Source organism: Ruditapes philippinarum, unplaced genomic scaffold (assembly GCF_026571515.1).
Source record: "Ruditapes philippinarum isolate M1 unplaced genomic scaffold, ASM2657151v2 ctg312_1_1_1_1, whole genome shotgun sequence".
In the NCBI taxonomy this organism is placed as follows: Eukaryota; Metazoa; Mollusca; class Bivalvia; order Venerida; family Veneridae; genus Ruditapes; species Ruditapes philippinarum.
Window position 1 is genome coordinate 31,814 of NW_026860715.1, and position 27,150 is coordinate 58,963.

The window sequence follows — 27,150 nt, forward strand, 5'->3', positions numbered from 1 at the left end:
AATATATATCTAACTGATTTTAATTCACAAATCATGTTTTTAACTTTAACAGGGGAGAATTTCTGGTGACTTAAGAAAAAATAATAAAGAAATACAATTTTAACAATTACATAATACGATATATGCAAGATCCATCAATTCTTGTACATGCACATGTATATATCTATATATATTTTACATAATTCGGTTCAAATATTGTGTTCTTAGTTCAAAACTTTTTAAGACATACAATGATAACTTCTGAATAACTACTTTGTTATCATTGTTTAAAAGCTCAGTAAATTTTAATACATTAGCATTTCTCCAAAAATATTCTTTTATATATCGTTTGCGTAAATCAATATACAGAGGACACTCTAGTAAAAAATGAAATTCATCCTCTAATGTTTTACAGATTAAACATTTACGGTCTGAATATGGGATTTTTAAAGGTTTGTGCCACCTGCCTGTTTCTATTTCTAATCTATGCGCCGAAACCCTAAGCCTTGATAATGCAATTCTTAATTTGGTGTTTTTGATAATATCCAAATACGGCTGAAATTTAAATTTTGCATATAAATTATATGTTCTTGCTCTAGATGACCCTTGTAGTTGACTATTCCAATTTTGAATTAAACCATCAGTAAGTCTGCTTTTAAAATATTCCAAAAATAAAGTTTTATTTCCTACTCCCTGAAACAACCATGCATAACTAAAACCTAAATTTTCTAACAACTCTTTAATAGATTTAGCCCAAGAATTCTTTTGGGGATGCAAATCTAAATCATTCAACATTAAGCAATATACCTTTTTAATATACTTATTTTCATCACTTTCAATAATTTTAAACCAATAGCGTACAACATTTACTAACTGTTTATAAAATAAAGTTGTGCGCCCCAGTTCACCATATATAAAATTATTTTGTGTTTGAGGCCTAACTCCTAGTAAATGTTTGCAAAATTGTAAGTGAACTCGTTCTATTTTTTCTGAATTATAGAAACCCCACACCTCACTACCATAACTTAAAATGGGTAAAATAAGTTTATCAAATAGATTTAAACAATGACTTATTGTAAGACAAGGGAAGTTCACTAGATACGATTTTAATTTGAATATACCCTTTAAAGCTTGACCAATTAATGTTTCACATGTTGATTGAAAAGAACCACCAGTACTAAATACAATGCCTAAATACAAAAAAGAATTAACTACTTCAATAGCAGAATTTTGATATATGAATTCTAAGTTTTGTCTATTTCTCCCGCCTTTTCTAAAAATCATAATTTTTGTTTTATTCACGTTTACTGTTAATTTCCATCTAGTCAATAAATATCTAACAAATCTAAACCTTTCTGTAAACCTGACTCTGATTCGGAAAGAATTACAATATCATCTGCATAAAGCAGTAGAAATATTTTTAAACAACCTAACTCAACTCCTTCGAATCCATTTATAGAGAAATGTTCCTCAATGTCATTCAAATACATGGAAAATAAAAAAGGTGATAAACATTCCCCTTGACGTACCCCAAGCATACAAACAAAATCTTCACTAACATTATTATCATATTTAACACGTGACTTAATGCTCTTATACATGGATTGTAAAATATTTAAAATATTTCTCTCTCACTCCCAATTTAATCAATTTAAACCACAGAATGTCTCTAACAACATAATCAAAGGCTTTTGTAAAATCCACAAATGCAACATATAACTTTTTATTTAAATTTAATAGATGATTTATAATACCATTTAGAACAAAAATATTATCAATGGTTCCCATGTGTTTTCTAAAGCCTGCCTGTGCCTCAATATAAACATTATAATTTTCAGCCCAGTTACATAGTCTGTTATTTAACACTTTTAAAATAATTTCCCAAATGTACTAAGTAAAGTAATTCCTCTATAATTTCCAACTTCATTAACGTCTCCTTTTTTATGCAATGGAATAATAAACCATTCTGTCCAGACCTCTGGAAAATAACATGTAGAAAATAACTTATTAAACAATAAAAATACTCCTTTAACAAATATATCATTCTGCGAACCGTACTTAAAAAATTCAGTTAAAACATAATCTGGGCCTGCAGATTTAACTATATTTAATTCTCTACATGCTTTCACTATTTCTAAATACGACAATTCAACATTTAATTCTGAGAACATACACTGGAGTTCATTATTCAAATAACGTTCATTAAAATATAAAATGTCCTCGTCTGGCTGAAAAAATACAGAGTCCGGATCATTGATAGCTTTAAAATATTGTACAAAGTTATCAGCTGTCAATGTATTTGATTTATTATTATTTAAATCTGTACTTTTTAACAAATTCCAATAGGCCTTTGCATTAATAAATCTCAAATTTTCTAATTTCTTTGTTTGGTCACAATCATATATATATTTCTTTTTTCTCAATATACTTTTATACTCGCTTCTAGCACTCACCATATTTTTTCTGGATTCATCACATTTATTTTTTCTAAAATCATTTAAACTTCTATAAAACGCAACTTGTTTTTGTTTACAGTCACTATCATACCATATTTTTTTATCTTGAGTATCTGTAACTTTAACATTTTTTTGAAAAATTTTCTTTTTAAACAGTGGTGAACATACTTCATCAATAATACAATAAAAATCTTGTAAACTTGAGTCAATTTCCTCATTTGTAGATGAAGATTCTAATTTTGTCTTAAACTCATGTAGTTTATTGATAATTTGATAATTATTTAATGAATCTAAAAATAAATATAAATATCTGATGATATGTTTGTTCATTATAAATTACACCTTTCATGCAGCAAGCATAAAAAGTATTCACAGAAGTTAGTATGCAATCGTACCTATATTACATACGAATTTTTATAATATTTTTCTTGTTTATTAATATTCTGGTATTTTCTGTGTGCCTAAGCCTATGAAATCGAAACCGGAAGTAGTGCACAGCATTATACATGTATACCCATTGAGATAAGATGTTAGTCGCCTTTAACAACTCAACTACCTATAGCTAAGTTTTTATTTGAAAGCTGTACTAATTTTAATTGGAATATTTTAGCAAATGGTAATTAAAAATAGTTATTTCACAATCCGAAAATACAAAACGGACTTACCGGAAGTAAACAAACATGTAGGTAAAGTACGACCAAAATTCATGTTTAATTACCGAAATCAACTTATTAATGCGTTATCAAATAAAATACATTTACTATAATAATTGTGTGAACTTTATTTGAATATAGAATATATTCATACGACGGAAAGCTTTTCCAAGACATCAGTTTTATTGTCTTCCGCCTTTACGAAGAAAAAAGGGGAATACAGAAATGGACTCCATCCGTCCGTCCGTCCGTCCGTCTGTCTGTCTGTTAGTCTGTCTGTCTGGTCATTCATTTGATATATTTTGGAACAAATGTTCACAATAAAAGTATAGCTCAAAATTATTGGTGAGGTCCTAGTAAAACTTAAGATATAGATACATGTAGATTGCACTGCAAGAAAATCAAATCTTGATCTTGAATATATATCATTTTGTGTCTTCCTTTATGTATTCTCTTAAGTATGATATTTAAGCTATTACATTGTTATAAAATACTGGATCTCAATATATAGCGAGCAAACGCCTTCTACAATGTACTTTTTACTCCGTATTTTATTTAAACTGTTAGACACCCCAATTAACTACCGTTGCTTTAGAAAGTTTTTTAAATATTTAAATTTTTTACCTATCAAAACAGTCAGGGATAGATAGATATATAAATATTCACAAATATACATCCCTAAACCAGTATAAATCTTAGAATTCCAGGTTATGGAAAATAAAACTCAGGTTTAGAGGCCCTCAGTTATAACATATATAAGTTAATGCTGGAAAATACATGTAAAATGTTCTCGTATGTCCCAGGTTAATCCTTTAGAATGCTGGAAAAATCTTTCAAGATTTTTTTTCATGAAATTCAAAAGATGGTCAATTTCAAATTCCTTCCAAAAGTTCGCAATAGTAATATTTATGTTGTAATGCGCTTTACACGTTCTGTTTGTATTCGTAAGAAGTTCTTCTAATTGTAGGTATGGCTATAACTTAAGTAGGCAATGAAAACATCTACTAGAAAAGACCTTAAAGGTAGTAGAAGGCATGACTTATCCATTTGAAAAATGTCATATTTAAAGATTGTCCGTGTACAAAACATTACAAACATAATGGCATTTAAATATATTCAGAAATTCAAAGACAAATTACAAGACAAACTAAATATACGTACACGTATATTTTTCCAGTTTATATAAATAACGAAGTTATAAAATGTGTTATGTAATTTTGTTAATAAAATATTTGGTTTTCGTGTGTTTTTATTCAATAAAATGTGTATTTAGTGTAATTAATTTATGTAATTAACAAATGAAATATAAAATGGAAAAAAGTTTTCCATCAACAGTTTGAAAACAGATGTGAAAAAAAATTTGTATTTGAACACGTGGCGAATCGTTATTTAACTGTGGCGAATCGTTATTACTCTGTGTCGAATCGTTATGTGGCGAATCGTTAGTGTGGTGAATCGTTACATTACCATGTTATGACATGTGAATCATTCTTCTCCTTCCTTTTTCTTCTTATTTCACTTTAATGGCAATTAAACAGTCCTTTGCAAGAGGTGTTCAAAAAAAATCCCAAACTACAAGCTACCCAATCCACCCCACTACCGTATACTAGTTTTTAATCTGCTCCTATCGCTCTTCAACATGGGAAACACGTTTTGATTAATTTCAAGAAAATGGCGGACGATTCGGAAGAAAGTAAGAAATTTAATTTAGATCAATCTCTTCTTTTAAAAATAATAAAGACCTGTTATTAAAAAGCATTCGCCAATGTGGTTATATAAAAATATAGACATAGTCTATAAATTATTTTCAGGTGATTGTTATTTTTTTCTGAATTATAATATGAAAAAGGCAAAGCCTCAAAGCGAGCTCGGTGTACTTTTTACATGAAATAGTATGAAATAATCGCTCATTTTTATTAGCTCGACTATTCGCAGAATAATCGAGCTAATGCAGTCACCCATTTGTCGGCGTCCCTGTGGTTAAGTTTTTGTATGTAAGCTGGTATCTCCATAACTACTGAAGGGAATTGGGATTGAAACTTCACACACTTGTTCTCTGTGATTATCTAAGATGATTGGCACAAGTCCCATAACTCTGATTTGCTTTTTTACATAATTATGCCCCTTTTTCGACTTAGAAATTCTTGGTTAAGTTTTTGTATGTAAGCTGGTATCTCCATAACTACTGAAGGGAATAGCCTTCGATCTGAAGGTAACACTGTTCTAAAAATAGATTTTACCTTATCACCACTAAATCACCTGTACTGACTTTCGGACAAGGGATTAGGGAGTTCACATGATACATGATGTTAATCAGCGTATATTTACTTTGTTTACATGCAATATTTTAAGAAATTGTAGAATGCAAACAAGTCGGAAATGGAATTTAGTGTAATAGAAAATGGACAACTACACACTGTACTTTTGAAAAGTTAAATTTAAACATATGTCACAATCTGCTCTGGCCTCTATATTTGTCAATAAAACGGTTTTTGACAATCAGGCAGAAAAAAGTTTGACTCTTTTGATTGATGAGGCGAAGTTTACAAAATGCACCAGTAATTCTAAATTGGCGATGATTTAAACAACAAATATTTTGTGTGAGACATAAAATAAAAAACAAATGTATTTCATTGTCTATACGTAAACAATGTATGTTAAATCACGGACCTCAATTGTCAATTCAGTTTAAATATACATGCAAGCATGCATGTAGGTATACATTATTTCTGATAAAGTAACTACTAGAATCGGCATTTTTTATTAGGTAAAATAGGAAAAATGCAGAGTTTTGCGTATTCTAAAATTATTAAAGAATTAATTTAAGATATTATAGTCATAAATCTAATACTCGTAGCACTTTGGTGGATAGATTCATGACTTCTCCAATCTGCGTATTTTACATATAAACACAATTTTGTACGGTAAATCTGGTACAGAAAGATACTTTTTCATTTTTACTCCCAATTTCTTAAAATCATACCATATCATATCACCATTTCTAATTTTGATAAACAGTGAAACAAAAACAAATTGCCAAGCGCCGGCATTTTTCTCAAATTGACATGCAGAGAAAGTATTGCCTATCATCTTTATTTTCCTGATGGTTTTAAACCATCTCAATCATGCTTTACGCAAGTTTAACTCCAGGAACATCATTTCCATTGAGAGAAATGTGAATAAAAGTATTCGTAACCATTACATGTTGTATAATCTACATGTAGATTAACCAGTTTCCTTGTCCGAAAGTTATCGATATGTGGCTATTTTTAGAACAGGTCTCTTATCAGTGACGTATACGATGCTGATCTCAGATCGTTCCCTATGGATTGAAACTTCACACACTTGTTCTCTGTGATTATCTAAGATGATTGGCACAAGTCCCATAACTCTGATTTGCTTTTTTGCATAATTATGCCCCTTTTTTGACTTAGAAATTCTTGGTTAAGTTTTTGTGTGTAAGCTGGTATCTCCATAACTATTGAAGGGAATGGATTGAAACTTCACACTCTTGTTGTCTGTTATTATTTAAGATGATTGGCACAAGTCCCATAACTCTGATTTACTTTTTTGCATAATTATGCCCCTTTTTTGATTTATAAATTCTTGGTTAAGTTTTTGTGTGTAAGCTTGTAAGTCCATAATTACTGAAGGGAATGTATTGAAACTTGAAGGGTTTGTACCTTTTCGGACAATTTTATGTATTCATATAGGTAAGCATTATTATACTCAATGAAACACCCTTGTGACAAATTTTCGAATAGTCGAGCGTTACTGTCCTCCGACAGTTCTTGTTTCAAATGCAGTGACGAGTGCGTGTGACGTCACACGTACTGTGTAAAATATGGCTCCGCCCCTGTCGTTAAATGAACGAGTTTTGAAAACGTTGATAAAACTTTGTTTATTTTATTTCACTCTGTTTTTTCAAGCGAAATAAAGATTATTTAAAGTGAAATAAATGTAAAACTTAAAACGTTTGCGACATTAAAATAGCGTACTTGATTTGTTTGTTTTGCATGTGCTGTTTGGCGCTACATTGTGACGTCACGTAAACAATACTTTAAATGTCTGTACACTCACAGTACAGCGTTAATGACTGAATAAAAGATATTGGTGTTCGGATTCATTTTCTTAGTTAGACCATTTTCTTTCATTCTGGATAGTTTTCACAACAAAATTCGACAAAAAATTGTTTTTATTTTTCAGATTTCAAACAAAATGGCGCCTTCGATTTTCATTTTATCATTCGATATTTTATACACAGCTTCCGTTATTCTGGTTCCCTGTCCAATTATGGTTCCCATAGACGTGCGCGGGTGACCAGTCTACACATCCGTTTTCAGTCAGAATTCCTCAGTTTTTATCGTTATCTTTAAATTCGAAAGGTTGCGATGTGTCCAATTCGGTACTTTGGACGAAAGTTTTCAAAACCATCACTTAGCAGGTACTCGCGTTACCGTAAAGCTCCCTTTGCGAGCAGGCCCTTCGGGCCAGCTCGTCGAGCTCGCTACAAAGGTAATGGTGTGAAAATTGAAAGTCATCAAATTGTTCTGAATCTTACCATACTGTTACATTTATTCATATAATACGTAACCTTATCTAAATTCGTTTCAACCTGCAGTTTTAAATTTTAATGCAACTTCTACTATTTTCTTACTTTATTCACGAATTCGAAAACCTAGCTAAACGCCGTTTTCCGGTACTTTCTGTACATAGCTCTGGGGAATTCACATAATGGAGTGTAATAGCGAACTCGTTGTTTTCGGCCTTTTTTCAATTTAAATTGAAATAAAACCGTTATTTCTTTATAAGTAAATAATTAAATATCATTGTATGAATAATTCCATACAAAAAATAAAGTAAATACACAAGTTTATGCAGAAAATAACCTTATTTATTATGGAAGATTCCACTACGTCTGTTTGAATTTTATTGATTTTCATTATAAATAATTTATTTTTTTGAATACTTTGCAATAGATATGAAAGGAATATTGATAATTTTCAAAAACATCAATTTTTTTCACCTTAAACGGTTAAATAATGATAGAAAAATAGAAATATCAAGTAACTGTGTTATGTACTTCATTTGGTGTAATTCCCCAGAGCTAAAACGGTAACGTACCGGAAAACGGTGTTTAGCTAGGTTTTCGAAAAGGTCAATGTCTGTATAATTACAGATAAGAAAATCTGTAAAATTATGGATCGTCAAAAAATTTACAGACTGTCCGTAAATATCATGAAATACTAGACCTGTTTAGCAGATCTCGGGTAGAGATCTACGATAGAATTTCTCAAAAACAGAATTATCTCTAGACTAGAGAGTGGCCAAGTCGACAAAATTGAAAATGTTATATGCTCGGTTTGATTGAGTCTTCTCATGAACGGAAGTGGTGATTGTAAGTTACCCTTTGGACCTGCTGGAACAGTATGCAACAATGCCTGCATTATAGCTAGTCACAAATGAGCAGGGTATTCCGATTACGGAATACTCTCAACTTTATAATAATTGTTGAGGTGTAACGAGTGAAATCAGAAGCGGTGCATGAAAACGAAAACCAAATGACACCTTAAAAGTGGAAAATGGATGATTTTTTTTTTAACAGACTTCCATGTCTACTTTCATATTAGATATCTAATAACTATTATACTTATAGATAGCATATGTTGCAGCATTAAAAAAAAATACAAATCTAAACATTATCAAATTCATGACTGCCCTTTCTAAAGAGGCAAAAATTTATTTGTTTCTTAGGCATAATGTGCCTTTAAAGCAAATTTCTATAACCCATTATCTCATGAGCATTTTGTGAAAAATGGCTGTTTTAATTGTAAAGTCTCCCGTTACAAGTTCAAATTGCTATAAAACTATAAAAACTGCTTCAATACTTATCAAACTTGGCACACATGTTGACTGGACCATTGCCTTTGTAACAACATGCTCAGGCTTAAATTTCCTGTTACCACTGCAACGAGGGGACATCTCAAAATTGCCAAAAATCACTATTTGCGTTGATTTTTTCCATCAAAATTGATTTCAAAGTGCTGCAACTTCTCAATGGATTAAGATAGAGTCTAATGCTTTTCAGCATTAGTAACACGTTACTTTATGATAGATCTGGGGTCATTTTTAGCCTCTCACAAGTCCAAAATTTTCTTGGTGATGAGGGGGACTGCCGCCCCCCTTCAAACCCCCCCAAACAACAACATGTCTTAAACAAAAACAGTCTTTGGGCCTAAATAGGGCATTTTTTCACTATTTGAGGTCTACAAGAGGTGGTGTTGAAAGTGCGTTGTTTCGCGTATATATGAAGTAAAGGGATAATATTGCAGTTTCAGTTAATTGGAAATAAGCAAAACATTTGCCTTTGGCCATTATTATAACACCTTTATTTTAAGAGGCCTTTTATAGGCCTGTGTTTATGAGTTGAAAACTTCCTTTAGTCCTGCCATCACTACCTAGAATCATCCTACAGGTGTACAGTAATTCATGCTAGTATAGGACAGAAACATTGTGTAACATTTAGAAATTGTTATTATGTGATTATTTAGTAATTCCATTATTTTTCAGGTAATTCAGCAAAAGTGCTAGTTAGTATGAAGGAGGGTACGTAGACATTTTTTTTGTATATCAGTACTAGTAATTATAAGTTACTGGCAGATTTCAACGGTGTCTTTATATAATTTTCATGTAAAATACAAAACCTTATTCTGATTGTTTCGTAATTGATTGAATTGTGTGGCTTTTACATAATTTATATTATATTTACTACTAATCAAGATGGTTTTCAAAGTAGATTTTCTTGTTCTTGTGCTATAATAAGATACATGTATGGGTGGTCCTTCTATCTTATACAAACATGCCTCCAAATGAGCCAAAATATTTCAAAGATTTGAAAAAAATTAAAAATATTCCCAATTTAAGAAATAATTTCAAGTTAAATTAAAGAATTTTTTTGCAGTATTTATCAAAATATGTCTATATCTGCGTGACTTACACAGTTAAGGGCTACATGTACCTTTGCATATTCTGACAGATTTTTAGCTCGACTATTCGCAGAATAATCGAGCTAATGCAGTCACCCATTTGTCGGCGTCGGCGTCCCTGTGGTTAAGTTTTTGTATGTAAGCTGGTATCTCCATAACTACTGAAGGGAATGGATTGAAACTTCACACACTTGTTCTCTGTGATTATCTAAGATGATTGGCACAAGTCCCATAACTCTGAATTGTTTTATTTCATAATTATGCCCCTTTTTCGAATTAGAAAATCTTGGTTAAGTTTTTGTATGTAAGCTGGTATCTCCATAACTACTGAAGGGAATGGATTGAAACTTCACACACTTGTTCTCTGTGATTATCTAAGATGATTGGCACAAGTCCCATAACTCTGAATTGTTTTATTTCATAATTATGCCCCTTTTTCGACTTATAAATTCTTGGTTAAGTTTTTGCGTGTAAGCTGGTATCTCCATAACTACTGAAGGGAATGGATTGAAACTTCACACACTTGTTCTCTGTGATTATCTAAGATAATTGGCACAAGTCCCATAACTCTGATTTGCTTTTTTACATAATTATGCCCCTTTTTTGACTTAGAAATTCTTGGTTAAGTTTTTGCATGTAAGCTGGTATCTCCATAACTACTGAAGGGAATGGATTGAAACTTCACACACTTGTTCTCTCTGATTATCTTAGATGATTGGCACAAGTCCCATAACTCGGATTTGCTTTTTAACATAATTATGCCCCTTTTTCGACTTAGAAATTTTTGGTTAAGTTTTTGTGTGTAAGCTGGTATCTCCATAACTACTGAAGGGAATGGATTGAAACTTCACACACTTGGTCTCTGTGATTATCTAAGGTGATTGGTACAAGTCCCATAACTCTGAATTGTTTTATTTCATAATTATGCCCCTTTTTCGACTTAGAAAATCTTGGTTAAGTTTTTGTATGTAAGCTTGTATCTCCATAACTACTGTAGGGAATGTATTGAAACTTGAAGAGTTTGTACCTTTTCGGACAATTTTATGTATTCATATAGGTAAGCATTATTATACTCAATGAAACACCCTTGTGACAAATTTTCGAATAGTCGAGCTTTACTGTCCTCCGACAGTTCTTGTTAGTTATCTTCTAGATTAAAAATCATTTTTATGTAAATGTTGTTTGCAATGTGTAAATTTCTTTCCATGTTCACTTGACAAATATTTCTTTTTTTAATATGATAATGCATTATAAAAAGATTTCATGACAATAACCATGAATCTTAACTTAAGGCATGCTGCTTTAAAAAAAGTTTTTTTTCTCTCTCTTTTACAGGTTTGAATTCTCCTAACAAGAGAGGGCATGTGAGTTATACACATTTCTTACTTTACTATTTTCTTACTTTTAGTAACACGCATTTTGAATTAGTTGCCCAGCTTTGAATTTAAAACAGTCCATTCAAAGTTTAAGTATGTTTAATATCAAAATACAAGAACTGAGCTACAAATAAATATTTTTTTGTTGTTCTTTTATTTTTCTTTATCAATTTACCTAATTGCACATCTTGAAATTAGACTCTTTGTACAGACTCTGATCCATTCCCATAGTGCTGAAAATAAATATATTATTCACATATAATCCTTATTAATTAATCTTTCAATTTATTACAATAAGTACATTTGTATATATAAACAGTTTTGTGTTGTTTTCACATTGTTTTAATTCACTAAATTGACATATAAATGAGCCGCGTCATGACAAAACCAAGATAGTGGGTTTGCGACCAGCATGGATCCAGACCAGCCTGCGCATCCGCGCAGTCTGATCAGGATCTCTACTGTTTGCTTACCAACTCTATTACAAGAAGAGAAACTGATAGCGAACAGCATGGATCCTGATCAGACTGCGCCGATGCGCAGGCTGGTCTGGATCCATGCTGGTCTCAAACCCACTATGTTGGTTTTGTCGTGACGCGGCTTATTAATGAATATGTATATTTGATTATATAGCCATCTCGTATAAGGAAGAGGAACATGCGGTTCTTCAATGATGACGAGGATACCTCCACCTCTCCGGCCAAATCTAGTCCAAGAAAACAATCTAGAACTGTAAGATTATCATCTTATCTTTTGTCCAGAATCACCTCAGTGTTTTTTTTTGTGCTGAATCGACTCACTGTTATTCTATGATTTAGCTTGTCTGTTTCTATAAAAAAAGTCGAGTATGATTGCTGCAGTGTCAGTGTCGTCACCATTGTGCAAAAAATTTAATGTACACATTATTCATACATTTTGAAAGTTATCGGCATGAAACTTGGAATTCTTGCTTATAACACAATGGGCATAATTCTGAAAGCAATAATTTGGGAGTTATGTGCCTTCAACTTAGATTTTTATTTTTTGGTAACAGACGAGCATCAACACTGCATGCTGTGCTCTTGCTTGTCCTGAATTGGCAGTATGTTATTACCCCCTATAAGAAATAGGGGTAAATTATCATGTTATCTTAATATTACTTGGCCATTTATAGGCAATAAGCTTGAAGCCAAGTTACAGTATTATGCACAAATACCAGTTATTATCCTTTTGAGTCAAAGTAATGGATCTTAAACTTACTTGTAACTTTCTATTTAAGTTTTTTAAATTGTTGATAAATTCATTTAGCAACAGTTATACCAACAACCAGAGAGTGTTTATTTCCAGTTGTCTGTGATATAAACTTGCAGATGTAAGATCTGTATATATGTACCTCAGTCATGCTGACTCTTCATTGCTAATCAGATCAGGGCAGCTATTGAAATTTTAACAAATAATTTTTTAACTCATGAGGTTATAAGAGCATAAATACATGTAGCTTATTTCTTTGATTCAAATGACTTTGTAGTAAATTTCAAGTTAAGATATAGTGGGGTTTTTTTGTGTGTGTTGGGGGGGGGGGTTCTTAGATGCATTAAAATGAATTACCGGGTAATGTGAATTTACACTCAGCATTCTTAGTTCGTATCTGAAAGAGGTAAAAAAATACATAACTACAATATGCAATGAGCAGTGCAAAATGTATTGATTATTACATATTATGAATTAATCAGCATTTATATATGTGAATATGTGTACTAAGACTTGATTTGGTTGCTTTCAGTCAAGTTCTAGAAACTACGTATCAACAGGAAATGACAAACGTGTGGCGCAGATAATTGGTGTGAGGTTACGTAACCTACTAAAGCTACCGAAGGCCCACAAATGGGTGTGTTATGAATGGTTCTACTCAAATCTTGACCAGTAAGTTATCCTGTTTCACTTATTTCTTTTTTTCCGACCATCATATTTAAATAATCAAGGATAATATTAAAGGCCCATTATGACTCAGAAATGCTTTTATATATGTTTCTCAAAAGCTTTTTAATTCTGATGTACTTTTTAGTTTCCAAAAAGTTACTTAATTTATTGGCTAATTACTTAGACTATATTTTTTCACCTGTTGCTTTTTGGCAATAAGTACAGTTATAGTGAATTGGTATTTTGTATGGAAGTCAAAATACTACTTTGTTTACATTTTGCTACTTTTATGACAAGTTATTTTGCATTTAGCGTTACTTTCATCAGGTAACAAGTAGTGAACATTCTCTAAAACTGTTATTTAAACATGATTTATTTAAACATGATAAAAATTCATGTTTGCCTTTTTTGAGGAAGTAAAATTTATTTGTTTCTGAGGCATAATGTGCTTTTATGGATGTTTTATGCCCCGTCCCAATTAATTTTGACAAGATATTATTCTTGTCCTTTGCTTGAAGTTCAGATTGTGTCAAGATATATATTCTCTGGTATTTTACATAGACTCTAGTTTAGTGTTCTTTGGTTTTGAATTTTGTTAGGAATAACCACATTATTCTCCCTGTCCAAAATGGTCTGGAAAGCTTGGTTGAAACTGTCTCATATTGACTCTTTTAAGTTATTTTGCATGTTTTTTTTTCTAACAATATCAAATAAGCTGAATTTCTAGGATTGATCATATCCCTTTTTGTTTGTATTTAGAAAAAGAAAACAAAAATAAATATGTATATACATGTATTGCAGACCTCTGTTTCAAGGAGAAAATGATTTCCAAGTGTGTTTGAAGGAGTCTTTTCCACAGCTGAAGTTGAAGAAGATGAGGCGTGTTGAATGGTCTAAAATTAGAAGACTGATGGGCAAACCTAGAAGGTAATTACTTAATAGTCTCCATTATCTGTCTGGTTATTGAAAATCATAAAGTTGAGTTGATAAAAATTTCACTGGTCAATTTTTTTGCAATTTCTATGATCTTACAGATAGATCTATATTACATACTGCTATACAAGTAAATATTTTGTATTTCATTGTTTAAAAAAATCATTTCAGGTGTTCTTCATCTTTCTTTGAGGAGGAGCGGGCAGCATTACATACTAAACGTCATAAAATCCGATTGCTGCAGCAACGTAAGATAAACGAGGTGGGATCTCATGAAGATTTGCCAGAGGAAGTTCCAGTCCATCTTGTTATAGGAACTAAAGTCACAGGTTAAACGAATGTTTTGGTATTTATGTGTCTGTATAATTATCACTCGGCTCTTACTTAAGTAGAGTTCCTATGAGGAATGTTTTATTTTGATAAAGTAAACAAGTGAATGATGGTTTAACCAAGTGCATTTTTGTGCTATTCAGATGCAGTGGCTTAGCTTCTATTAGGCCATGTAGGCCAGGCCTACAAGTTGGTCAAGAAATTGACATTTTCAATAGTCCCAAAAAATACAATAAAAACAGCAAAGCCCCCAGACCCCCTTTGGGCCTACAAGTTGAAAAAAGCTGGCTACTCCCCTGAGATGTACCTTTAACTATGAGTCTTTTTCCACCAGTAACACTGAAAATGATTATGAAAGTAGTAAGTAGTTCATCAGATATTTTTTGGTTTATGGATGTCATTCCTTATGTCAACTCTCCTTATGGTTTATGGATGTCATTTCTTATGTCAACTCTCCTTATGGTTTATGGATGTCATTTCTTATGTCAACTCTCCTTATGGTTTATGGATGTCATTTCTTATGTCAACTCTCCTTATGGTTTATGGATGTCATTTCTTATGTCAACACTCCTTATGGTTTATGGATGTCATTTCTTATGTCAACTCTCCTTATAGTTTATGGATGTCATTTCTTATGTCAACTCTCCTTATAGTTTATGGATGACATTTCTTATGTCAACTCTCCTTATAGTTTATGGATGTCATTTCTTATGTCAACTCTCCTTATAGTTTATGGATGACATTTCTTATGTCAACTCTCCTTATAGTTTATGGATGTCATTTCTTATGTCAACACTCCTTATAGTTTATGGATGTCATTTCTTATGTCAACTCTCCTTATAGTTTATGGATGTCATTTCTTATGTCAACTCTCCTTATAGTTTATGGATGACATTTCTTATGTCAACTCTCCTTATAGTTTATGGATGTCATTTCTTATGTCAACTCTCCTTATAGTTTATGGATGTCATTTCTTATGTCAACTCTCCTTATAGTTTAATGGATGACATTTCTTATTGTCAACTCTCCTTATAGTTTATGGATGTCATTTCTTATGTCAACTCTCCTTATAGTTTATGGATGACATTTCTTATGTCAACTCTCCTTATAGTTTATGGATGTCATTTCTTATGTCAACACTCCTTATAGTTTATGGATGTCATTTCTTATGTCAACTCTCCTTATAGTTTATGGATGTCATTTCTTATGTCAACTCTCCTTATAGTTTATGGATGACATTTCTTATGTCAACACTCCTTATAGTTTATGGATGTCATTTCTTATGTCAACTCTCCTTATAGTTTATGGATGTCATTTCTTATGTCAACTCTCCTTATAGTTTATGGATGTCATTTCTTATGTCAACACTCCTTATGGTTTATGGATGTCATTTCTTATGTCAACTCTCCTTATAGTTTATGGATGTCATTTCTTATGTCAACACTCCTTATAGTTTATGGATGACATTTCTTATGTCAACTCTCCTTATAAACATGTTTTATTACAGAATAATGCCTTACAGAGCATAATATCAGTTAAACTGGTAGAGACCTCAAATTTATAATGTTACAGACAGGTTGCAAGCTCCAGTTAAGTTGACTAGATGAATACTCAACTACTGAATGTTAGGGACAAAGTAAGGAGATCTTAGGCTGATACATAGTAGAATGGTTGAGTATATAATAGAATGCGTGTTTAACTGTCAGTACTTTTGTTTCAGCACGCCTACGTAGACCACAGGATGGTTTATTCACTGGAGTAGTGGATGCCTTAGATACAGTACATAACACATATAGAGTAACTTTTGACAGACCTGGACTAGGCACTCATTCTATACCAGATTATGAAGTCAGGGTGAGTTCAAATTAATGGATCGGTGTGAAACTAATGTAACTCCTTCATTGTGTTATAGGAGTTACAGCTGTTTTGCACTTACCCTCAAAATACAATTTAATGGCCACTAAAGAATTGTGTTCCACTTTGTCAAATGTTAAAGGTTCTGTATTAGATATGGATAATCTAGATAACTTCTATGTACTTAAGTAATAAACAGAAACTTTCATCTACAACTGGTTAAGATTGCTGACTTAAAATGATTTGCCGAAAACAGCATTTAGTTCAAATCCTATTAGGGATTTAGGAATTTTTTTTCGTTTCAAGAATCTATTCAAGTACCCTTTGGAAAATTATCTGTTGTACCATTGTATCTGTATAATTATTAGTCAAACTAAAAAGATTTGATAACCATAAAAATATCCATAGGGCATAAGCTTTTATTTATTTAAAGGTATTTGAAAGAAAGAATGGAGTATTAATGAGAAAGAGTTATTCCATTTACAAGCAAAGTATCTGTTATATGACATTTTATATTTCTTCACATTCTTTTACTATACATAATATAAATTTATCACGGTTTATCATCATAGAGTAGTGAACCAGTAGAGACTATTCCTTTGTCAGCATACCAGCAGAAGGCAAGACCCCGCAATGTTCAACATCGCACGCATGGATCACTAATGTCTCCACCCAGATTTATACCTAACAACTTTACTTCTGGATATTCTTTGGTTTGTATAGTCAATAAGCCCTTCGCAGTCTAGGGCATTTTTAGCTCACCTGTCACAAAGTGACAGAGTGAACTTTTGTGATCGCTTTTTGTCTGGCGTCCATCCGGCGTCGGTAAACTTTTACTTTAAATGACATCTCCTCATAAACCACTAAGCCAATTTCATCCAAACTTCACAGGAATGTTCCTTTTAAAAAGACCACTTTTAAAACGACATCTCCTCTGAAGCCATAAGGCAGATCATAATGAAACTTCACAGGGATGTTCCTTGTGTGAAGCCTTAACAAAGTTGTTCAAAGAATTCCATTCCATGCAGAACTCTGGTTGCCATGGCAACCGAAAGAAAAAACTTTAAATATCTTCTTTTAAAAAAAATCACAGAGCTAGAGATTAGATATTTGGCATGAAACATCTTCTACTGAGTTTCTACTAAGTTTGTTCAAATAAAAGCCCTGGGGTCAAAATTGGCCCCGCCCTAGGGGGTCATTGGTTTTCCCTAAATGCATATAGTAAAACCTTAAAAAATCTTCTTTTAAAGAACCCAAAGAGCTAGAGCTAAGATATTTAACATGAAACATCTTCTAATGGGTGTCTACCAAGTTTGTTCAAATAAAAGCCCTGGGGTCAAAATTGTCCCCGCCCCAGGGGGTCATTGATTTTCCCTATATGCATATAGTAAAAACTTAAAAAATCTTCTTTTAAAGAATCCAAAGAGCTAGTGCTAAGATATTTAGCATGAAATATGTTCTAATGGGTGTCTACCAAATTTGTTCAAATAAGAGCCCTTGGGTCAAAATTGGCCCCGCCCCGGGGGTCATTGATTTTCCTTTTATGTGTTTAGCAAAAACTTAAAAATCTTCTTTGAAATAAACCCAAATAGCTAGAGTTAAGATACTAAGCATGAAACACCTTCTAGTTAGTGTCTACAAAGTTTGTTCAAATAAAAGCCCTTGGGTCAAAACTGGCCCCGCCCCGGGGGACATTGATTTTCCTTATATGTGTATAGCAAAAACTTAAAAATCTTCTTTGAAAAAACCCGAATAGCTAGAGTTTAGATATTAAGCATGAAACATCTTCTAGTAAGTGCCTACAAAGATTGTTCAAATAAAAGCCCTGGGGTTTAAACTGGCCCCGCTCCGGGGGCCTATATACAGGTGAGCGACTTCAGGGCCATCATGGCCCTCTTGTTTTATCTTCTAATAAGTTTTTTATTTTATTCAAATTCTTGACACAAAAACAAAAAATAAAATGTGACTTGCAAACAGTATGGTACAAAACACTAGGTAACATAGTTAATAAATCAGAGGGAAAAGGAAACAAGTGAATGTTTAAAAAAAAAACAGTAAAATTCAAATGTTATGTCAACTGCCTAAAAGTGATATTTGATCAGATATTATAAACATTTTCGAAAGACTTGGTCACAACATTTTGGGTAGCAATGCAAGCCCCTCCTTCTATTAGTTCTTTTAGATGTTGGAAGCTAACAGCCTTTATATTTTATTAAATTGTTATTGTATATGTGTTTATTAGCAAGAAGGAAAGGTTGGAGCATGTATTTCAGTTTATTTATTTTTTTCTTATAATACTGTACATTTACAGTGTTTTTTTTCTGACAGGTTATATGGCCGTATATAAACTGTTGTTTACAATATAACACTTGCCTAGCGGCTAGGCTTATATTTACAAAAAAACATTTATATAGGGCCATATAACCTGTCAAAAAAAATCTATAACTAATAATATACACAGCTGCTGTCAATTTATGAAGAAATCTCACTTTTTTCTTCTTCTTCAAAAAAAGAAATTTGCTGTATTATAAAAATTTGTTATAAATATTCCTGACAGGTTATATGGCTTTATTATAACAGTTGTTTGCAATATAACCCTAACCTGACAACTTGGGTTATATTTCCAAACAACCATTTATATACCCTAGTGGCTCAAGTTAATATTTCCAAACAACCGTTTATATACGGCCATTATCTGACAAAATCTTTATAACTTATAATTTGTATCATACATAATCTGCTTACATTTCCAGGACAATGACCCATTACTCAGTGGTAGCCCATTTAAAGGACAATTGATGAGCATTGAAGGAGGAACATATGGTGGATTCCCCATCAAATTTCTTGTTCTTGTGGTAAATATATGAATGAACTTATAACAGGTTCTTTGATTACAAATTTCAGAATGTTAAGTCTTTGACTTAAAGGTAACATTGGATTTTTGACCATTTATCTTACAATTACTTCCCTTTGATTGGTTACGAAAGTTACATTTAATGCTGTTACTTATAAAGAAAGAGAATTTTCTATCTTTTTTCTCCAAGTAATACATATTTTCTGTTGATGTGTAAGTGCCTAAGGCTAGACGTAATCACTTATATTTCATATAAATAAACACAAATGTGGAGGCTCAATGTTATAAAGGAAAGAGAAGGTAAAAAGTTATTTAAGCCGTCCAGTTAGCTCAATAGGTAGAGCGTTGGACTGTGAATCGGGCAAATCGGGTTCGATTCCTGAATAGCATAGGTCACTTTCCTTGTAATTGATCATGAAATCCTTTCTACAGTCAATCGCACTGTACCTCTGCTCTGGCATGTACAGAAGTAATCAGTTCCTTGCGTAAGTGTAGGCAACTAGTACTGGTAAATTGCTTGACAGCTTGCCCAGGAACGATGCGGTTTGCTGAACTGTGCTCTGGTAAATTCAGTGTGGCTTACTGCCATGATCCAGAGTGAAAACTACCAACACCACCACCACCAAGTTATTGAAGGCATTGTTTTATAATTTTACAGACACGTCTGTCAAAGATATTAGATATAAAGAAGGAATGGATCAAACAGTTAAAGGAGATGAATACGGAGGCAGAAAAACGGGTACATGTAAATGTAAATTCTTTTATGTTATTGGTACATCTTTTTTCTGTAGATCAAAGATTTTCAGAGGGCACTATTTTGATTGCAACATATTCAGTAAGATTTCATATAAGGTGTATTGAGATTTTTAGAGACAGAAGAAAAAGCGGTGATATTTGCTCAGAATTAGCCTGTTGGTGGCTGATTCTACCCATGCAAGCAGTGCTGACCAAGATCAGGCTGTCTCAAATTTAATCATCTAAATGTTCTTTGTGTTCTAGTATTTAGGACTTCTCTTCCAATGAAGATGTAAATAAATATGATTATCATCAGCAACCTGTAACCTTTTTGAGTGTCTGGAATGTCACTATATGACAGTTGATTGTAATCACATCACTTAAAGATACTGTAGCATAAGTTCTGAAATGTGAACTGCCTTTTTAAATACTGTTTTTAAAGACCAAAAAATGATTTTATTTTTAGCTCGACTATTCGATAAGAATAAGTAGAGCTATTGTAGTCACCCAAGCGTCGGTGTAACCACTTATGTTAAAGTTTTTGTTTAAATAAAAGTTCAAATATTTTCAAAGTCCATTGACATATGGCTTTGAAACTTTGCACACTTGTTCACCATCATGACCCCAACCTGTAGACAGGAGGAGGTAACTTTTCGACTTAGAATTTATGTTAAAGTTTTTGTAATAGTTCAAATATTTTCAAAGTCCATTGACATATAGCTTTGCAACTTTGCACACTTGTTTACCATCATGACCCCAACCTGTAGACACTGGGGTAACTCTATTATACATTTTAACAAAATAATACCCCTTTTTCACCGTAGAATTTACATTTATTTACATATTCTATTGACTTATTTTCATATTCTATTAATATCTGGCATTGATACAAGTTGAAATTTTATACTCTACTTTGAGAGCATAATAGGACTCTTGCCTATAACTGTAACATGGATTTAAAGAAAAATTTTGCCCTTTTGTTAACTTTGAAAATTTTACTTTATCAAGGCTCTTTTACTATCAAGCACTAAGAATAGTCGAGCGTTGCTGTCCTACCGACAGCTTTTTTATTTCTTAAAAGCTTTTCATTTCTGGTGTACTTTTATAGTTTCCAAAAAAAAAACTCATTGGCCATTTTCCTGTTCTCACTTTTTATTCTGTTTCTTTTTGGCAATTACTCTAGTTTCAGTGATATAGTATTTTGTATGGACTCCAAAATACTACTTTGTTTAGATTTTGCTACTTTCTTGACGAATAATTCCACATTTAGCGCTGCTTTCTTCGAGAAACAAGCATCTAACATGCTCTAAAACTGTTATTTTAATTTGAATGTTGTAAAAATTTGTGTTTCCATTTCTAAAGAAGTAAAAATTTGTTCGTTTCTGAGGCATAATGTGTCTTTATTTTACTCTTGCTGATCATTTCAGATTAGGAATTTTAAATGAAAGTTTAAGATCTTCTTAAAATAATTATTTATTGTGTATATATTTTGTAGAAATCATACCAACAGCCCATACCTCCAGAGTTCCAGAAGAAATATGCTAATATAGTGCTAGAGCTTGAGAATTTAAATAAAGACCTGAACGAGTATTTGGTGGGTGTACAGCAATATTGCCATGATGTAAGTCTCGGTTTCTTTTTTGGCCCATATTATAGCAGATATTGGGTCATATTATGTAAAGTAAATAATATCCTTTCTACCAAATTGTTAGTTTTCATCTTCAGAATAAAGACTTTGAAACTATATATTATACTGTAAAACACTTATTATTCGCAAGAAATTTATTTTCGCTAATATTCGCGAGTTTTCTTAGACGCGAATTCATATTTCTCGCGAATATTTCACTTTGTCTATACACTTGTCCAAAAATGAACACTATCCGAAAATGTGTACACATGGATATATATCTGCGGGAAAGTATCGAAATCAGTTCTAGTTACATCATGTAGCTATTCAAGTGTTGCAGCATATACATATCGTACAGATTACTAGTATGAAATATTTACCTGTAACAATTTGGTATTATTGAGGAACTGGCAAAACACTTCTTCGCTGCATATTACCTGTGTCAAGGAAGGTAACTGTGACTTGCACTAGAATTAAGTATAAACAAATTAATGCGTCTCAAAAAATTTTAATGGTATTTCTACAGATTGTTCTAATTAATGTGAAAATCTGTCCAACTTAATGGATTAATTTCAATTTCGTCGCAAAATAAACAACGCAAAGTTAGTGAACGGACAGGACAGAAAATATCCCAATAACATCGGGTTTCCGGTTTCACATTTTTCGGGAAGACGCGAATTCATGTTGACGCGAAATAATTGTTTTGGACATTTTGCCTTAAATTCGCGAAATAAGGTTCTCTCGAAAATAAGTGTTTTACAGTAATTGTCTATCTCGGAAGAATTTATTTAGCACATGTAAGATGGTGTCATATTTTTATCAGTGTATCATGTTTGTATATCAAGTGGTTAAGGTTGTTGACTTCAAACTACTTGCCCCTCACTACTGTTAGTTGAAATCTTGCCAGGGACTTTGGTTTCATCTATGTGAGGACGCTATTCAGCAGGCTTACAGAATGTCTTTGGTTCTATTCAGATGCCTGTTTGTGCCTGAAAAATGCACTGAAGGGCACCTGAGGTCTTCCTCCACCTGTAATGCTGTGAAGTCGCCATATGATTGCTACCGTGTTGGTGCAATGTAAAACCCAATCAAGAAAGAAGATTAATGTAATGGCGCCTATTGCTGCCTTTGCCTTCTGTATAAATTTGGCAGGCTTCATTCAGTTAATTTGGGTTTGTAGAGAAAAAATGTTTTCTTGAAAGTATTTTAAGTTTCATTTTTACTGCGTAATACTAGTTTTAATGCAAAGAAAGCCATTTTGGTCTAAAAAAGAACTGAGATAATGTCATGTGACAGATAAACCTATAAATATACTATAATACTACACAGAAAACCATTGGTTATTATTAACTATTTGTTCTTTGTGTTTCTAGATAGCACCAGAGCAAGGGTTGAAGCCTATAGACCAGCCATCAGAGGTCAAGGCCAAAGCTGATTCTGAGGCAGCTAATCTTGTCAACAAAATTACAAATGTAAGTATATTTATATCCCCACCAACTATAGTTCATCTTGGAAATCAGTAGAGATATTATCTTGAAACTTGGCACATCAAAGTCATATCACAATTTACAACTGTCTGTATCAAGTTTCATAACTCTGATAGTTAGTTTAACAGAATTATGCCCCCTTTTAACTTAAAATGTCCCAAAAATGTACCAAGGTGGCTATTGCTTTATTGTTAATTAATGAATTGTCTTCATATTTGGACACAACAATCCTTTGAAGTGTTCCTGCAAGTTGGCATGCAGCATCTATTTGTAGAGTTCTACTAAAGTTATACTAATCATGAACCTAAGGTCAAAATTTACCGTGTTTGGGAGTCACTTGCTTTAACTAGACTAATGTACAGGAAAACACATCTTATCTTTTTAGCCTCCTTATTTGGCTTATAGCATTGCCTAGTAGAGACCTTCATAAAAGTTTTATGTATTATGCACTTAGGGTAAAAATTCCTCCATGTTGGAAATCATATAGTATCATAAGGATAATTAAGAGACAATTTTCTTGATTGGGACTCTACCCTAATTGGAAAATTATTTTTGATTTCTCAAACAAATTTACATTTGAGCATATGTTGCCCCACCTTTGTGGTGCTTTTGTTCTGAATCTTGTCAATACAGTAGTTATTTTGTTATATGATTTAAGTTTTCCTGTATTTATTTCAGAATATGTTCCACAATAAAAGATTAGCCAAAAATGAACCATTGATGGAGCTGATTGGAAAATTAACATCTCTTATGTTACAGATAAAGGTAGGAATATTGTTGTAAATTGTTGTTGTTATAGAAGGGTGTTTTTGTTTTTATTTTGTGTATTCATATTAACAAAACTTGTTTTGATACAATATAAAATAATTACATAGATTGATGGACCCCTTGAATTTGTGGTGAACCCCTGGAAAGAACCTGTATCCATTGAACTACTGGAAGTTAAAAGTTATATACAGTCCTGGACAAGACATTATCAAAATTATCATTGTTAGGATTAATAAACTCAAAATATTTGTTATTCCAATAGGAAATAAGTTTTGATATTCTATTGAGTAGGATTACACTATTGTATTACGTTAAGAAGCACAGAAAGTTGTTAGATTAGATTTCATAGAAAATATAAACATTGTATGGTGCTTATGCATGTATATGCTTTATACTTCATACTCTCTTATCTTGCCTTTGATTTTACAGACATTCTCAGAGAATGAGTTGAATTCCTTTGAGTTTAAATCCTTACAAGACACTCTGACAGAGGTCAGGTCAAAATTGGATGGAAATAATATAAAGTAAGTGCAAAATGTATAGAAAACCGATTGCATCTATCCTACCCAACACAAAGTGGGTGTAACTTTTAGTTCAAGTTCTAAACATAACTTTGTATCTCATTTGCCGCTGAAAGTAGTCACATTAATCTTGACACATGTATTGGGGGTCATAATTGTCGGGCATCAACCAAATACTCTAGATTATGTCTTTGTGAATGTAGAAATCAAACATGGATTCCATAAACAATGGAAACATCATAGATATCATCGGGGGCGTTGGGATCTTGATTGTGAGCCACTATCAAAAGTCCACTTTACTTTTGCCTTTCGGATATCTTGACCTTTCCTGAAGTATACTCCTTTAAAAACTTAGATAATTTTGCATTGCACTTGGATGGTTTGCTATCAAGAGTTAAGAATAGTTTGAGGGTGGTGTTGGCCTTGTTAGCTCTCGTTTTCACCAAGTCTCAAATCTGATGCTATACCTGAGATTGAAGTTAAAACGGATTATTCTGTAAAGCAGGCAATCATATTTAAGTTGATGCTCGACCAACTGCTTGGTCGCAAATAATATATTTATTTCAAGAGAGCAAATTGACTTTGTTTATAACTGTAACGAGAGAAAAACTTGACTCACTACATACCAATAGTTAGAAGTTTAGGTTGCTGAATATCTACAAATATCTTGTATGTTAAGACTGTCTTTAGATTTTTAGATGAAATTATTAAACCTTTTGTATTTTAAAAACATGTTTATCACATAAAGTTAAATATAATATTGTATGTAAATGAATGGTAAATTGTGAGATACAAATAAAGTGCATTTTAGGGTCTTCATTACTGTGTGGTTAAAATCACTGACTGAGAATCACTTACCCACTTTCTGATATATACTGAAATTCCACCCAAGACATTGGTACCTGTTGGTGTCTGAAATAATGCAAAGAGCGGTATGTGACTTTCTCCCTCCACCACTGTATAATTGAAGCAAGAAAGTCACTTTTGTTCCTTAACAGAAAACTGGACACCTTTAGTAGAAGCATGCGAGAGAACCTTTTGTGGCTGTGGAAGATTTGTTTGATTGTTCAAATGGTGGGAAAGTAAGAATTTATGATTGGTCGAATTGCATCTGCGAATGATAGCAACATATTCACTATTTTCGATGACCTCTATGATAATAAAGTTAACGTTTGAATGTTGAGGATTCTGTTTTAAAATTTTAATTTTGATTTATATTTCAGTTCTTTCAAGAACAATGTGGAGATTCATATTAACCATGTACAGAGTGGATTGAGTCAGATGGGAAACCTCCACGCCTTCTCTAATACACACTTTAATGTCACGTGACACCCAGATCTGTATCATGTGACACTTTGGAAACTATAGTCATGTGACTTATACTTTGTCAGTCATGTGACATGTCATGTGACAGTTAAAATATGCATCATGTGATGCCATGAAATCTGTATAATGTGTTATGTCATATGTGCAGTTATAAGCAGATGATATAAAAAATTCTGTACATAGTTAACTGGTAAATGTGCAAGAAATTGACTGATAAGCAAAATGGTATGTGCAAAAATATAATTTAAAAAGAGAAAAAGAAATTGAAGAAAAACAGGTGATATCTTCTAAGCTCTTTCAACCTCATAATTTAGAGAGACCCAAGAATACCTTAATGGTTACATTAGATCTAGTATAATTTTCATTTTTGTAAAGTACATGTACTTGCCTAGTCTCATATACATATATGATAATTGGTCATTTAAAAATACAGCCACATGCAGGTGCTATTTGTTATTAAGAAATTAAATTAAGGATATTACAATTCTGAAAGTTGTTGAAATAGGAAAATTTAATGTTATAATGTTGTATAATAATTTGTAAATATAATTTATGTACAGTTTTATTGTAAGTGTATAATAAATGAAACATACATATATAATATTGTTTTTGTATATTTTAAAATGAGATTTTTTAAGCCAGTACTTTTGGTGTTTTGTACTTTTGTGATTGCTTTTCATCCGGTTTGTCTTGCGTCTGTCTGTAAATTTTAACTTTAAACGATATATCCTCATAAACCGCTAAGCCAATTTCATCCAAACTTCACAGGAAAGTTCCTTTGGTGGTCACCTTAAAGATTGTCCGAAGAATTTAATTCCATGCGGAACTCCAGTTGCTATGGTAACCAAAAGAAAATACTTGAAATATCTTTTAAAAAAACCAAAGAGGTAGAGCTTAAATATTTGGCATGAAACATCTTCTAATGAGTGTCTACAAAGTTTGTTCAAATAAAAGACCTGGGGTCAAAATTGGCCCTCCCTAAAGGGGTTATTGATTACCCTTATATGTATGTAGTAAAAACTTTAAAAAAAATCTTCTTTTAAAAAATCCAAAGAGCTAGAGGTTAGATATTAAACATGTAAAAAACTTGTTAGGGGTGTCTACCAAGTTCGTTCAAATAATAGCCCTTGGTCAAAATTGGCCCCGCCCAAGGTGGTCATTGATTTCCCTTATATTTACAAATCTTCTGAAACTATTGTTTTCCCTAAGCAATAGCAACCGATAATGTTTTTACACATGAACTAATTCAGATACAAATACATGTATGAACTTTGTGATATCAGTTTAAGATTTAGATTTTATATCAGCTTTTGTTTATAGATTACAATATTAATAAAATACTTTTTCCTTCCCATGGATAGTTTTA

General features: G+C 32.3%; 1 protein-coding gene across 6 annotated transcripts; it reads left to right on the plus strand.

Moving 5' to 3' along the window:
• Window positions 1-2,996: 2,996 nt before the first annotated feature.
• Window positions 2,997-26,380, plus strand: LOC132713153 (protein lin-9 homolog). Of its 6 annotated transcripts, none has more exons than XM_060695627.1 (16): window positions 2,997-3,121; window positions 9,659-9,694; window positions 11,410-11,438; window positions 12,084-12,182; window positions 13,213-13,352; window positions 14,151-14,276; window positions 14,454-14,611; window positions 16,333-16,466; window positions 17,039-17,179; window positions 19,220-19,321; window positions 19,979-20,065; window positions 21,551-21,676; window positions 23,056-23,154; window positions 23,848-23,934; window positions 24,367-24,461; window positions 25,682-26,380. In XM_060695627.1, the coding sequence occupies exons 1-16, from the start codon at window positions 3,049-3,051 to the stop codon at window positions 25,785-25,787; spliced, it is 1,638 nt and encodes a 545-aa protein (XP_060551610.1). In that variant the 5' UTR covers window positions 2,997-3,048; the 3' UTR covers window positions 25,788-26,380. The 6 variants fall into 6 exon arrangements, with proteins under 6 accessions (XP_060551610.1, XP_060551609.1, XP_060551611.1 ...); XM_060695626.1 differs by having other exon boundaries at window positions 3,000-3,121; window positions 19,979-20,071; XM_060695628.1 differs by having other exon boundaries at window positions 3,011-3,121; window positions 19,979-20,059.
• The last annotated feature ends 770 nt before the right edge of the window (window positions 26,381-27,150 follow it).